This window comes from Haemaphysalis longicornis, unplaced genomic scaffold, assembly GCF_048455015.1.
Source record: "Haemaphysalis longicornis isolate Haplotype H1 unplaced genomic scaffold, Haemaphysalis longicornis Haplotype H1 scaffold_2, whole genome shotgun sequence".
NCBI lineage: Eukaryota > Metazoa > Arthropoda > Arachnida > Ixodida > Ixodidae > Haemaphysalis > Haemaphysalis longicornis.
The window spans coordinates 185,658,610-185,674,732 of record NW_027526295.1 but is presented as its reverse complement, the minus strand read 5'-3'; the positions used below and the strand labels follow the sequence as shown (position 1 = coordinate 185,674,732).

General features: G+C 46.2%; 1 protein-coding gene across 3 annotated transcripts in view; it reads left to right on the top strand.

Moving 5' to 3' along the window:
• The window catches only part of LOC144169631 (zinc finger protein 532-like), a 54,098-nt gene that overhangs the window by 1,193 nt on the left and 36,782 nt on the right, over positions 1–16,123 (top strand). For 2 of the 3 annotated variants that reach the window (XM_077698887.1, XM_077698886.1), the window contains exon 5: positions 804–1,169. In XM_077698887.1, coding sequence (XP_077555013.1) covers positions 804–1,169 — 366 coding nt within the window. Of the gene's footprint in view, positions 1–15; positions 519–803; positions 1,170–16,123 lie in introns of those variants that run through there. The other variant, XM_077698888.1, reaches the window with a different exon arrangement.

Here is a 16,123-nt window from a genome sequence, read left to right as displayed (position 1 = left end):
AAATATACAGAAAAAGTATCTGTACTAACAAGCTTCAAGTGGGAGAACGCGCATGGCACCTTGCGCGCGCTCCGGAGTTGTGATCATATTTTGAAGCTATGAAGTTTACGAGATCTCGGCGCGTTGAGCATACGTCTGCCAAGTCGTTCGGCGCCGCTTCCAAACCGTGCTTGCACGCAGCGCCAGGCTCATAATGTCCGATCTATACTTTGTTCGCACTACCGCGGCATGATACTATTCCGTCTTGTAGCTTCCGCTTTGTTGCGAACAGATCGTGTGAAGTGTACCGTTAGATCTCGAAGTTTACCTGAATTCGACGCACATGTTCCGCCCGCAGCACGTGCGTTGGAGACTCTTACCCGCTGATAATCGTACCTGATAATACCTGGTTAACACATAGCTTCGCGATGACGCCAGTGCACAAAATGGTGAGCATACCTGTTCCGATCAAGCCGAACACCGGCGCTACGAAGAATGCCGCTGCTCCAAGGGTCAAGCCGATTATTGCGCCGCGCAAGGTTTGTCACGAACGAACCACCTGTTGCACGTCGCTCTTTTTAGGCGAGCATAAAAAAAAAAAAAAACGACGCTTGCCTATCCTATTTTGTCAAGGCAGAGCCTTTAATTATGAAATTTCTTCTTTATAATTGTTTTATTTAGAGTTTAGACTGCGATGTAAGCGCAAAATAGCCCACACTGCATTTCAAAAATGATTCGCCTTTTTATCACAGTGTTTGATATTGTTCCTGTTCGTCGACGGAGTTCTGATTCCATCCCTTTCCTCGCGCCCTTCGTCATTTCAGAGGACTGTGCATTTGGCGTCCGTAGTCGATGGAGACGCTAATCTGGACAGCGGCGTTCACGTTACTCTAGATGACTTCCTGCGTGAATGGTCCATCGACCCGCACCCGAAGTACGTCACGCCGAAATACCAAGAGAGCGGGCCACAAGGCGACGATGCCACAACTACCGCCCAGGCTGATGGGAGCACGGCGCCCTCGGGCAAAGGCCGGGCGTTCCAGTGCCCCATCTGTGGCGACCGCTATGTATCCTCCCGCAGCCTCCGCCGCCACCTGTCTCGCCGTTCATTCCTGGCACGCCTGCCGTGCCGAAAGTGTGGTTCCTGTCACCTGGCCTTCAACCGCTGCACACTCATCATGCGAGCGCAGGCATGTTGTTTGCTCACTTCTTTCTATCCTGGCTGTGTGGCCTTTAGCGCACCACAAAAGAAAGCTAGCGTGGGCCAGCTTACCGGTTGCATTTTACTCTGCTGCCGTTTCGTATAGGCTGGTGGCCTTCATTGATGCCTTGTACACCATGGCGTTGTCGAGCGGTGGGGTATGGAAGAGTGGCTGCAGTTAAAGGGGCCCTGAAGCACTTACCATTAACTACTCGGAATGTATTTTAGGGTAAAGTCTGTTGTCCCAGGAATCTCCTACCTCAAGAATTATGAAAGTTCGTTCACTGTCACCAAAACTACGCCCGATGAGACATTGCACATAAATGTTTCCCCTCAACTTGACCGCTCACAATGCGACGAAAGCTGTGCGCATTCTACCGGAGAGGGGGGCGGCTCGCCGCGGTCCCTTTGGCAGCCTATGATATATCACAGGCCAGGGAGTTTTCTCCTTTTCTCCGCAATGTGGAGGGGTCTATTTCTGGCCTGGTGCCGCAAAAAAGCAGGCATGGCTGCCTGCTGTCAAGTGCGCGCTTTGGCTGGTAGGTCGTTTTTGAAGCAATAAACTTTTGTTGTCGAGTGGCCTCGTTGAAAGGGGAGTATTGAGTTCATCACTCAAACTCCGCGTGCACTCAAAACACAAAAGAAACGCCAAAACTGTGCGTACAGGCTCAGGCATTGAAGAGTTTGGTACACAGCACCGACGACGGTAGATCGTCACAGGAAATGCGAGAAATAAGCCGCAAAGTTGAACAGGGGCAGCCAATAGGACAGCCATGACCTCAATGACGTCGTTTAAGCCATGCCAGCGGTGCATAATGAGGAAAACTGAAGAGAGCGTGGTTGGTTTTTCCGTGTCTTGTCTTTCACAGCTATTAGCGCACTCACCGTTTCACGTGCACATGTAATATTTGACTGAGGTATTCCTGGCAGCGGAATCTAAACGTCGTGCAGGTTTAGTTGCCCTGCTTAAAGAGTGTTGCAGGGTCCCTTTAATACACTTCCGTATTGTTGCGCTGCACTGCAGAGTACTGCGAATGTCGCAGTTATTGTGGGTGCGACGGCCGGCGAAAAATAGGTCTCGCAAAGAGTTTCACCAAAATATCAGCATTTTCGCAACAAGAATTTTAGTTATCTTTTCTTTCTGTGTGAAGTATAAGAAAAATTTGCTTTTGAAGCTCCCATAGTAGGTGGTAATGCACAGTTAAAAACCTTTTCGTTGTGTTTGATAAACGTTTATTGGAGCAGAGCGTGGTGTTGTGGACAGCATTTCTGGTCTTGAAAGCCACGAACCATGACGGACACTCTTGCGCAAGATACGAGGTTGACCGGTGGGTGGCAGGGGCAAATCCGTACTGCAAATAAAGGCATGTCCAGATCATGTAACAGACATCTATCTCGCTATCGTTTAAAATACCTGCCACTTTGTATTGTCTCTTTGCATTTCATGTGCCTTGTGTAGTTTTCAGTTCAGGCACGGTGGTTCACTTGTCTTGATTGAGAACAGTTGCCCATTCCATCTGTGCACAAGCAGGCATTTTAATAATCGTACTGCCTCTTATATGTAGCCTGCTAGCCTACTGTGGCTTTTAAAGGGAGGAAGTTGGCCTCTATCGGTCGACCACAATGTTTTCAATACATATATACCATTCAAAGCAGCAGCAGCATCAGTTGGTTATTAATGCAGAAAATTCCAAGAACAAGTAGACAGGTATCACTGCCCCAAATACTTACTTGCACTTGCTACATCACAAATCGCGAATGGTGAAGCAGCACTATTGAAGCTTGTGAAAGAGTTCCTTAAAAAAGAAAACAGGAAGGCAAGTACATATTATATAAAATAGATGTATGCTGAAACTTCTTCTCGGCACATTTTTGTAAAAGGCATACACTTATTATAACTGGTCATAACACTTGTTTCATGTACATATAAAATAGATGGATGCTGAAACTTCTGCTCAGCAAATTTTTGTGAAAGGCATACACTTCAACTCTTAAACACTATTAAGCAGGTATTATTTGGTTCAGTTTTGATTTCAGCCAGCATTCTGCATTGTCGTGCAAGCCTTGCCAGATGATTTATGCGAGCGAACACAGGGGCTATTGCCCCCTTGTAACTGTCCGTGTCTATTAATGTATGACCAGCAGCCAAATTCCGAGATTACTGGCGCGATTGGTTACACAACCTGTTCGTCAGTGGGCTGCTGTGCTGAGGAATTGCACGTGCATTTTCTACTCCTTCCCCTAGCTGGCAGCACGTCTCTTGCTTGAATCCCGTGAATTGGCTTGAATGACCTTGTAAGTGGTCCCTCTTCACAGTGGTAAGTGGTGTGCTGTTTCAAGAAAAAAAAAAATGCGAGGATTTGTCATTTATAAACAAGCAGCACATCATTTGCCGTCAGACAAAAGCCAAACAGTTTTGAAAGCTAGGGTTTTTCAGTTTGAAAGGTCATTCAGCATTTAGTGTCACTTTAAGAAAGCATATAACAAAAAACCTGGTACGTAAACACAACATTGCAAAAATAAAAGGCAGCATTGTTCATTGTTTGTGCTTTCTAAATAACACAACTTATCATCGCCCTTGAAATATTCATACGTTTCAAATTTAGTTGGATTCTTGAAATATAGTAAACGCCTGTGTAATGAAGCATGTGGGACCGCGATAATTGTTCGTTATATGTGTCGTGCACTTACTGATCCCCTGTAAAGCAAATAAGCATCGTATTTAACCTTCAATAGGCGAAAAAAAGTCAGCAATTTTCTTCTGCGCAGTAGTTTTGCGTACTGAATGTGTAACCACCGGCAACCTCATGCTGTCAAGGTTCACGGCGTGCTGCGGCACGAGGTCAGGGAGTGACGAGATGTATATCTGCAGCGCGTAAAATGCTGCTATCGCTTCGCGGGTCGTCATAACGCTTGGCTCCTCTATAAGCTCTTCATTGCTGCTTGCCTGCTCATTTGTGGTGTCCCTTTTTCTCTATGATGGCCCCCATGATGTCGCCATTTGTCAGGTCAGACCGAACCAGTACCTACCTGGTCGTCCATTGAAATGTAACTCTCCGCCGTCACAACTGATGCTGTGCCGCAACAAGCACCGTACATGTTTTTCGGTTCCTGCAGCTCCGGGGCTGAACTATATGACTCACATTCGTCGGCACACCTATCAGTCGCGCGTTACCACGTGTGCGGCTTGGCGTATTCGTTATCAAACGACAATTCAGCGTTTGGGAACACATGAATTTCTTCGCTAAACAGGCAAATTCGCTGTACAGTCGAAACTCGTTGCAACGAAGTAGTATCAGGACAGGAAACACGTTCGTTATATCCGATATTCGTTGTAACAGTAGAGGTAAAAATCGGATCTAAAAAATTGAAAATCTGGCTCGCGCAAAAATGCTTTATACAAAAATGCATTTTTTTTTGGCTTCGAATCCACCATAAACAAGGTAACCCTTACCTTTCCCCTTTTTGCATTTCAACCTCATTGAACTGGAACATGAGGACGTGAAATTGCAACAAAACAAAGTTCACTTGATTAAACAGGCCTGCGTCCTTGTTTATTTGATGAAGGATGTGATCATCGTCTGGTGGCTACTCACAGCACTGAGTTGGATTAAGTTTTTCACAGTCTCTCTGAACAAAAGGGCCTGTATACTTCTGCAGTTTCAGACGGCGGGACTTTTTTTTTTTCCGAGTAGCTTTTAACACTTTTGGTCAAATATTTCTTCGTTATATCCGATATCGCGCGCGGCTATCACTGTTTCTGGTTCGTTATTTAAAAGAATAAGTGTGAAATAAAGCATGACCAACCAAAGTTTGTATTTAGTTCACTATAGCTGATAATTCATTATATCAATGTTTGTTATAATGAGGTTAAACTGTAGTGATCTTCACGGTAGTGGCGTTCACAATACATAGGAAACATAGGAATCTGGCCAGGCCATATGTCATGCTTCATTGTACAAGCTATTTTGTGGTAGAAGCATTCGTTGTAGGGGTGCTGACTGGATTCAGCTTGCAAACTAAGTCTGTTACGGTAGTTGCAGAATGGACAGAGGAATGGCAAGAGATGCAAAGATAGGAGAAAGACCATGATGTACGCAATTTACAGCCTACCTATGTCAGACTTCTCTGGAACATGCGAGTCTGTCATAGCATCTGACAACTCGAAACAGCTTACGAGTTTGACAGGTTGGTATAAAGAACAAACATCTTTTGACAGCTGCCGGGTCGGAAACAGACAGCTACGCACACCATGAGCGCCTCTTTTGCCCTCTGGGTTTGAAGGCATGTGTCCAGTCTACTCGATGCAAGCACAGCAATAGCAAGAAGCTGTGGTAGTAGTGTGCAGAACACCGGGGTTTTACCACACCTTGCAGATATTTACTAAGGGCTAGATTGGTGTTGCTGACTGAACAGGCCGCACTATGGCATTGTAATAACACTGCAAATAGTTACGTATTTGCCAAAGCTGAGCAGGCCACATACTATGGCATTGTAATAATAGTGAAAATAGTTTTGTATTTGTCAGAGTTGGGGAAATGGTAATGATGCTGCTTAATCGTGGGCAAAGTTCATAAAACCCCAGGCCACTAGTTTAAAGAGATGCCACACTTGTGCAACAGAATGATATCATGTGGAGCAGCGGTTTATCTGACTTAAAACTTTTGTAGTGCTTATTAGTTAGAAATGGAGGATAATTTACATCGTCACCATATTGTGGAGTAGTTGTTGGACACAGTCCGTGACCTGTTTTTTGGGGGCCTGATGGTGAGGGCAGAAGCAACGTTACTAGAATAAGCTCAGTTTCGGAGCTCCGCATCCCCGCCAGCGGAGGAGGGTGGGCCAAACGGCGGTCGCGAGAACTAGCGGCGCTGCAGTCAAGTCTTGCGCTTCTCCCGGCGCGTCGTCTGCTTCGGCGGCGGGCGGCCGCTGCAGCCGACTGCGGCGGGCCGCCGCGCAGACGCACCGCGGCAGCTTTCTAGTACTGCGATTGCTAAACTTAAACATCTATCACCTTTCCAGTCGACTAGCTTAAACGCCATCGTCCTTCTAGTCGACGTTACCGCATCACATTTCTGCACTGTTTAAGTGGAAATGCGTTGGGTCGCCTGTATGCACTGACCTGGAGGCGCAGCTCATTGGCTAGCTAAGAATCGACGGTCGGCCTATATTTTAACTGTCTACATTCCGTTTAACTTGATTGATTGTGGGGTTTAACGCGCCGACGCCACGCAGGCGATGAGGCGCGCCGTAGTGGAGGGCTCCGGATTAATTTTGACCACCTGGGGATCTTTAACGTGCGCCGAAATCTCGTACACACGGACGTTTTTGCTTTTCGCCTCCATCAGAAAAGCGGCCGCCGCGGCCTGCGTTTAACTTCATGTACGGTAGTTTCTAATCCAATTACCCTTTTCAGCGTAGTTTTTACTACTACTCCGCTGTCTTACCTCGACCAAAAACGAATCAACGAGTTTGTGAAAGTAGTGCCTTTATAAGTGCTTTTATCTCCACGTGGCAATAGGACATTTTTCTGAATTTCGTCGGTGCAAGGTCCCGTTAACCAGCTTCCGATGTAGAGTTCCTATGCTCAACTTTTATATCCGCTGGGCTGGTCCCACCTCATCTCGCCTTTGTGCACTCTGTGGTACATACGAACATTAAAGGGGCACTGACACAAAATTTTGAAGGCGAGATAACGTCGGAGATAGATTGGTGGGAACGCATATACATCATCTGCAAAATATCAGCGGCGAATACAGCCTAGAACATATTTAAAATAAATTTTGAAGTGTGCGAAACGCAACCGAGCAGCCAGCAGAGGACCACGCGCAATTGTAAATAAACAACATCCAAACACGTCACGAGTTTGTGTTTGCCGCTTCCGCACTACCGGCGTTTTACGCGGGCTCGCCCGGCTCGCCGCTCCAATCGGAGGGCCGGAGGGCGGAGCTTCTGCTCTCGAGAACGAACGACCCGATCGTTGGCGGCGGAGGCGCCGTGATTTCGTCAGCTAATCGGGCAGCTGGCCGCGACCAAAGTTCTACAGCGATTCCAGGCACTCTGTTTCTATTACTGTTTATTACCATTGGATGCGAAAACGCGCCGGAGGCACGAAAAGCCCACTGAGCTAGTCGCACGGTCGCTGTGCAGGCGGCGGCCACGGCCGCGAAGTGGCCCAGGCCGGCGCAGGTAGCTCGAGTGATAGCTTGTTACCGCTGCACGAAATTGTCCCCAAGTCCCGACCATAGTGGCTTAAATGAGAAAGGAGTTAATGATGCGATGGCGGGTTGCATTAAAAATTGTCATCTGCACCGCTTACGAGAGCGGCACTCGAATATCCGCCGCAGTGCTGAGCCGAACACATCTGTAGGCGGACCTGTAGGCAGACCGGCCGGCTGCTCCCAGCGCGCGTCTTGCCACCCACCGCCTCGAGCGTCGCGCGTCGTTCTTTAGCCGCGGTAGCATTTGCACTCGCAGCGCCTGCGTCACATCCACGGTCGCTTTTTAATTAAGCGCCTCACGAGATCAGTACGTGGGGGCATTCGCAGAAACTGCCGTCGATGCGGATTCGACAGTGCTACGGCGGCTCTGCTCTGTGATATCCCTCCGACGGTCACGTGGTCAGCTTTGTTCACACAAAATCCACAAAATCCATCGTTTCGCGGCACTCGCTGAAACCGAAACTGCGACTGGCCGCATTTAAAATCCCTCTAATTAAACAACCGTCGCACGCTGAAGCAAATGAGGTTTCTACAGGTTATAAGTAGGTCACTAGCTACTTATCGCAACGAAAAAAACAAGATGCTAAATTTTTGTGTCAGTGCCCCTTTAAATCACCAAAGATGAAAGTTCGGTTTACAGTTCTTACGCTCAGTTCATCTGTGACAAACGCACTCGAATTTTGTGAGTTCACATTAAAGCTTGAATCCGCAATTTAAAGGTGCTCATGGTACGCCTGAATTCACAAGGATCTTTGACCGCCATTTTGATGTCTTGAACTCAAGAAATCCGTTCAGCTGGTCATACAAGACACCTCTCCGAAAGGCGAATCAGTCTTCAATGAGGACTTTTTAAAAAAAAAAAAGGCTGAATTGTGCCTAACATGACACAAGGATGCACAAGAAAAACCAGTGTTTGAGGGCCTCAAGAACACTGTATTTGCAGGACAACTTATATGGATGCACGGTGTCAGCACCTTTTGATGTGTTTGTGGCGACGGGAAGCTGCCGAAATCGCTCACGCTCAAGACGACTCAATGCCACATAGAAAATGTTTTGGTTGCGTACAAAGAAAAGGGTGGCTAAAACAACAGATTACTGCCTCCCAAAGCAGCTGTTTACAGAATTACATATGTGCCGTACGCGATTACATATGAGTGAATACACATTCAGCCACTCACGGTGTAAGGCATATTTGCTCGAAACGTTCCAGAAGAGAGGCACACGGAGGAAGCAACAAATGGTACACAAATTTTATTCACCCCACGGTTTACACAATTTCAAAAGAAAAAAGGTACACACGATAAAAGAGTAACCAATTAAAAAAAACTGCCTGATTTATCATAACGTAGGCTATGAGGCGACTTATCCAAAACGCACGCACTTAAAAACCGCAAAAAATACGAAGGCATGCTAGCTAGCCAGCTTCCTTCAATTCTGGCTCTTATCTGTCGTTTGCAGATTTTACGAAATAATAGACTGTCTGCTGTGTTCATACACCGTTGTGCGTGCAAGTTTTTCCGGTTGATTTCAGTCGGAATGGGCTGAACCTGATTATTGAATACACGTTGGCAATCTTCTTCGACAAAACTTAACTGTGATTGTCAAATGCATCGCAGTTCAACAGATGAGGCTCCAACTCAGCAAGTAATATTTGTTCAAACAATACTGTCAACACCTCCACTATTGGCGCTCACTATTTGCATATAACGGCTGCTTTAAACGTGTAGAACATTAACCCTTGCATTAAACCTGTAAACACTAAACCCCTTTTCCACGACGGGGCGCAATTTCAAGAGGTATTTCGATGGTGCCACGAGACCACGTTTGTCTTCGCAGAGACGACTTCTGGAAGCTCAGTGAACATCAGTGTAGTGCAGTATTCATTGGGGGATGTGCCTCCATATACTTTGCATGCCCCAAATACTGCTGTATATAGCACTACTGCACAGAGAACAAGCGAAAGGCTTGTGTGGAAGTCGACCCCCTGGGTGTTATAGTTATCATCATTAGGTACCTGCAACAGCGATGATCTTCTTAACGAAGCAAAAGCTGTTGGCGACTCAACGAGGCTCACGTCAGCTTAGGGGCAGAGATCAGACACAATATCGCGAGAGGGGTTTCCAGTATCTGATGATGCAACTTCTGTTCTAATAAAAAGACGCTTGCGGGCAGCTGTAAATTGACAGGCAGTAGGGCTGTTGTTTTAGCCGCCCTTTCCTTTTTACGCAACCAAAAAGTGTTTCAATGTAGTATTGAGACATCTTGAGCGTGAGCGAATTCGGCAGCTTCCCGTCGCCACATACCCATCAAAAGGTGCTGACACCGTGCATGGATATAAGGAGTCCTGCAAATACAGTGTTCTTGAGGCCCTCAAACAGTGATTTTTTTGTGCATCCTTGCGTCATGTTATGCACAATTCAGCCTTTTCAAAAAAATTCTTCATTGGAGCCTGATTCGCCTTTCGGAGAGGCGTCTTGTATGACCAGCTGAACAGGTTTCTTGAGTTCAAGAGTCAAGACATCAAAATGGCGGTCAAAGATTCTTCTTAATTCAGGCGTACCATGAGCACCTTTAAATTGCGGATTCAAGCTTTAATGGGAACTCACAAAATTCGAGTGCGCTTATCACAGATGAACTGAGCATAAGAACTGTAAAGCGAACTTTCATCTTTGGTGATCTAATGCTCGTATGCACTACAGAGTGCACAAAGGCGAGATGAGGTGGGACCGGCCCGGCAGAATATTGGCGGTGAGATGTTTGAGTGGCGCCCCCTGGCTCTGACGTCAGCTTAGGGACCCGCGCCGCTGTCGTCTGCTACACTCCGCTTGTGAGGGGCAGCAGTGTCTGTGCTAGAAATCGCCCGCTTTCTTGCTTTAGTGCATTAAAACTGTAGTTCTAGTACTTCAGTTATTATTGCCGGCTTCTGACACATCTAAATAATTTCAAGCTGTATCTCCCACAACTTTGCAACACACGAGGAGATAGACGACAACTTTCTTCAGATCATCGGTCAGAAGATCGTGTGTAACTCGTCCTTTCTAGCTTATTCGTGAGGATCAGCGCTCAGAGCTCACCGATAAGCATTCAAAATTCGTAGGCTTCCCTGCAGTGTATTTGAGATGCTCTTATAAAGACTCAACAGTCTAATGCTGCGTACCAAGCAGCGGGCCCCTACGCGCGCATCGCACAGCAGGAAACAAAACGGCTGTCTTCTATTTCTTTCGTTGTTGTTGACTTGTATCAGATGAATGTTTTTTTTTTTTTTTTTTTTTTTTTTGCTCAACGCATTAATTTTTCTGCACCGTCACAAACGTCTTATTAGGAGGTTTGGGGGTGGTTGGGAGGCCACAAAGATAGTGTGGATATTTTCTTCAGGTTGTATGGCATACATTCACTTCTTCACAAATTGGCTTTCGTTACGGCTGCGTGCAAGAAGGTGCATATCCGCAGCATGCCTTGTTTATTCACATGCAAATACAATGAGAACGTTTCTGCTACACCACCGCGATCGCGCCCCAGACAACGTTGTCCAGAGTACTCGAAGGCGGCTTGCTCCGAATTTCTATCGTAACCATTGTTACCATAAAGATATGACTTTGAACCCGAACAATGATAACATCATTACGGTGTTGAAGGCATGATATACTCGCCAACTAACGCAATAAATAGTATACGTGCATATATTACAAGAATCGAAACTGATGAAATGCAAGCAGCTCTTTTATTGGTTTTGAACCATTCCAGGCGCAAAGAACAAATGATATTCTACTCAGGATGGCGTTCTATGAATTGACGAAAATTACTCTTACTCTCTTGTCCTGGACTGAGGACCCGGCCCACTAACCAGCTCGATTTCCTTGTTCAATGAAGTTTTCTGCTCCTCCTCTCACTCCTCCTCCTCTTGAGTGCAGTTTTCCTATAACGCATATCCGAATATTGGGAAGATATAGCTGCGGGAAATGTACCTAAATACCCCTCCAGGTCTGAACAAACATATTGTTACTTCAGCTTTACCGTAGACGTGGCTGGTTTCGCTCAATTAACCTCCATAGTGGTTACAAGCCTGGTATAAAACCAGCCTATGCGCACGGTGGGTTATTTGGAACTGAGCCTACAGTTTTCGCTGTCCATACTGCATGTCGGCCTATACTTTCATGCCATGACAACGTAAAGAGGCGTGATATAATATTTTCGAGAGTTCGGCAAGGTTGCAAAAACTGTTTTACCTTATATCATATGATTACCGGGACTCGTATACTATAATGCCTTCGGTCGAGGCCGACAGCCCTGAAGGCCTACAATTCGTTTCGGTCTTGTATTTTCGCTGTTGTCGATTACTAACACCTGGCTATTCTTTTTGTTCGGAAGATTGCTTAATACAGAAGCTGACGCCTAGCTCCGAATCTTCGAGCTCCGCACAGGACCGGCTTCGCAAGGAATGGGGCGACGCCGGCAATGTTTCATCCGTAGCAGTATCGAAGAGAATACTTTAACACACATCTTGAGCTAGTGTTTACGATTTTAAGCACATTATTATGACAAAAAGTTACGCACGCGCAAATTCTGGTGCGGACAAGCATCAGACGTCGACCGAGCGCTAAACAGCAGGGAGAGCGAGCCTGAGTGAAGCAGACGACAAATGCGAGAATCCCTAAGCCGACGTCACGGAGGCGCGCTTCGCAGCGCCGCCCGTGTTCGCGCTCACCGCCAATAAAAGTTGAGCATAGGAACTCTACATCGGAAGCTGGTTAACGGGACCTTGCACCGACGAGATTCAGAAAAAAATGCCCTATTGGCGCGTGGAGATAAAAGCACTTATAAAGGCACTGCTTTCACAAAATCGTTGGGTCGTTTTGGTCGAGGTAAGACGGCGCAGTAGTTATAAAAACTACGGTGAGAAGGGTAATTGGCTTAGAAGCTAGCGTACATGAAGTTAAACGCAATGTAGACAGTTAAAATATAGGCCGACCGTCCCAATGAGCTGCGCGTGCAGGTAAGTGCATACAGGCCACCGAACGCATTTCCACTTAAGCAGTGCACAAATGTGATGCGGTACTAGAAGGACGAAGGCGTTTAAGCTAGTTGACTGGAAAGATGATAGATGTTTAAGCCTAGCAACAGCAGTATTAGAAAGCTGCCGCGGTACGTCTGCGCGGCGGCCCGCCGCGGTCGGCTCCAGCGGCCTCCCGCCGCCGAAGCAGACGACGCGACGGAGTAGCGCAAGACTTGACTGCAGCGCCGCTAGTTCTCGCGACCGCCACGCGGCCCGCCTCTCCGGCGGAGCTTTCAAACTGAGTTTATTCTAGTAACGTTGGGCAGAAGTGTCTAAGTAGTCTGGAAAGCCGGGTCAAAAGAGCACTGATGTGCCATTAGACAGCCTCAACAAATTTGTCTGAAAATTGTCAGGCAGTCTGAAGAAGCCGTTGGCAACCGCAATACAATAACAACTTGCGTACTGGAAATTCTAATTTTGTATTTGCAAGGATTTTTTTTTTTTTTTTCTACCAGGCAGCAGATAAGTGCTGCTGCACTCGAAGCAATCCTTACTGAGTGCCCAATAACGAAAAGGAAATGCCAAACATTCTCAGGTGGACTGGTGATTCGAGGGTGAAATGCTTTCAAAAAAGCAGCCTGTGTTTCGAGGCATGTTACCTGTGTGGTGCGCCGTGATAACAACAGGATGCCACTGGGTGCGGCAGGAAGGCCGTCCCCCATATTCTGTGCCACTTTTCCACTTCATAAGTTTCCTCCACTCAGTCAAGCGGCGGTTACGTCAACACCTCCACTCAAGGTCACAATGTATTTCGTAAATATGGTGATAACGATCCTCCACGGAAATCCTCCATTTTCGAGCAACCCTCGAGGTTGCATTTTTGGAGGAAGAGCGAAATGCATCTGGATGCAAGATTATTGTGAATTTGTATTAAAAAAACCGAAACTACGCCTACAAAATATAGCTGTATAACGCTTTATTTACTTACTGTTAAGTTATCTTAACTCTTTCGCTACCGCCGGAAAATGGACCAATTTTTAGGGATCCAAGAAAACATTTTTTTCCTGCTAAAAAAATGGTTAGGCATTAATTACAGGAACACAAAATGCAGATTATTTAACGGCCTTTCCAATAACACAAGTTTTTAAAATGTTTTTATATATCAGTTGTGAAAAAAATATCAATCAAAATTTTTTCAAGTTGTCAAAAAAAAATGATAAAAAAGGAGTTGTGTATATCAAACCACCGGTAGTAGAAAAAAAATTAGAATATAGATTTTGTATGGAAACATTTCAAAAACACGCCCTACAAAAAATGTCCACTTGCGCGGAACAGTTTGTCAGATATAAAAAAAAAATGTTAGCACGCACGGTGCACGTGTCATGCGGTGAAGCCCAACCTCCAATTCAAAATGTGCCATTTCTGGTGGTTCCCTGGAATAAATCTGGTGGTTTGACATTATCAGAGCCACCAATTGGCCCCAAATAACGTAAAAACATCTTGTCAATGACTGACTTTGCATTTACAGCGAGCACAATATTTGGGACAAACACGCGATGCGCAAAAAACCATGCATGAAGTTGAAAACAACGCCGTAGTTGATGCTTGTTGACGTTCACGGTCAGCTATCTCTGAAAACATAAAGCTGAGCTTCATTATCATCTTACTCGCAATTGTAGCCTTGCTCGCAGAAATGAGGTGCGATGCACTAGAATCGTGCCCTGCAATCTTTGGCGGAGTAGCAGTTGCACGATGAAAAAGATCAGCACAACGAGCCTTCACTATTGCAGCGCCACCTAACAGTTTTCAGATGAAACAATACAAAAACTTATTGGAGACTCCGTCCGAATAGACAGTTCAACTAAGCAGCAACATTAGACACCCGGATATACCCACGCATGGAAACGAAACTGGGAGGCGAACAGCTGGCAGTGTAAGGCCGGTTTGAAGCGCTGTCCTCGGCGGAACAGATATCTGGCGACTGGGTGTGATCTTTTTACTTGGATCTGGAGTTCTTATAGCAGAAATCGGGTTAGGGTGGGGGGAAATCAGGAGCGGCGTGCTTTGTTCGAGGATCAGTTGCGGACGCTCCAGGCGCCATGGCAGGTAGCCTTGAAGTTGGGTAACTGCGTAGTAGCGCTAAGTATGAATTTCGCGATGCAGAAACGAAACTGAAACTGTTTTAAACTGTTCGCGAATGGTCCTGGGGTAAGTAGAACTACCACAAAACTTAGAACAACGTGCGCAAAGGCAATAAAACTGCCTAAAATCATAAAGTAGCTTTGCAACCAGGCACTGCTTGACATTGTCAGCCGATTTCTGGGATTATTACTGTCAGAGCGCGAACCTGACAATTGAAAATAGTTTGCTGGTTCACCATTCACGCCCTGATAGCAAAAAACAAACGCTGGTGCAGAGTAATTACGAGTTGCACGCATTCTTCATTGGTAGCAGTGACGCGCGATGACCACGCCCCTTTTCCGCACCCAGGTGATTCAAAAGCATGTCAAAAATCACGTTTCCGTCGCAAAAATGAAAGCAAAACTGATTTTGAAAGGCCATTTTCTGATCTAACCCCGAACAGCTTTACTTGTTCGAGCAACGCCTGGAACTCTATGAAAAGGCGCTCCCAAAGTATCGATCAAATTGATCGATTTTGATAGGCGCAGTAGCAAAAGAGTTATTACTTTGTTATTCAGCCCCTTAAGGGGCTCCAGCACAGTCGCTTTGGCAAAGCAGTACCGTGACAGGAATTCGCCCTCGCTGATGTGCTCAAGGGGATTCAGCCGATCCCTCACGCGCTGACACGGCACATTGATCATGGCACGGAAATCTTCTGAACTTTCATGAAATGCCTTGTCAACTCTGAATACATGTTCCCCGAACTATGCAAAAAATGCGAGTGAGCAGAGCCGGCTCGAACCAAGAAAACCGTTCGCAGCCATCTTGAAAATAGTACTGGAGGGCTGCTTCAAGGAGCACAGACGATGCCTCGGAGCAACTCCTTTGTTGGAGTCGGCTTTGAGTGAATATTAGTTTATGAATCCAAAACTTGCTTCCACGAGTCTGCTCGACTGAAGGCTGGAGTGGACGAGGGATTCGAAAGTACGGGTATGTATCTTGCTCTACGTCGGAGCAACAGGAAATGTTCGCACAAACTTCAGGGCAAGCAGGGAATAAACGTGCCATGCACTGTCTTGACAGCGGGTACCGTATAAGTCGGAATGTAGGTCGGGATTTTTCACTAACAAGTTTGCAGAAAAGTCACCCCTCGACCTATATACTGGTCATTGGCTTGATGTTTTTCCCATTTCCCAGCTGCAAGGTAAGGGAGTCGACCTATATCTTGGCTCGACAACCTATATTCCGACTTGTACGGTACGTAGTTGCTTGTAAACTTTTTTAGGGAGCCGTTATAAACCACCTTAACAGCTAAAGCAGGCATTCTTTTTTCTTGTTGCCCTCCCCCCTTCTGCACTTGCACTAACACACACAGCTTATTTTTTTGTTCTTTAGTTTTTGCAAGATGTCACAACTCAAAAGCCAAAAAGTGGCTCATTCGGCCAGCAAGCATAGAAACGAGCTACCAAAACTTGCCAAACAGAATTTCGGCTTAGTTTTGAGCATGTTGGTGCACTTTTTTTTCTTTCTGTAGGCCGGTTAACACGCTTCTGAAATCCACCTTCACGGCCGGTTAAGTCATGAATTTAAGCCCAGAAAGTAGCCTCT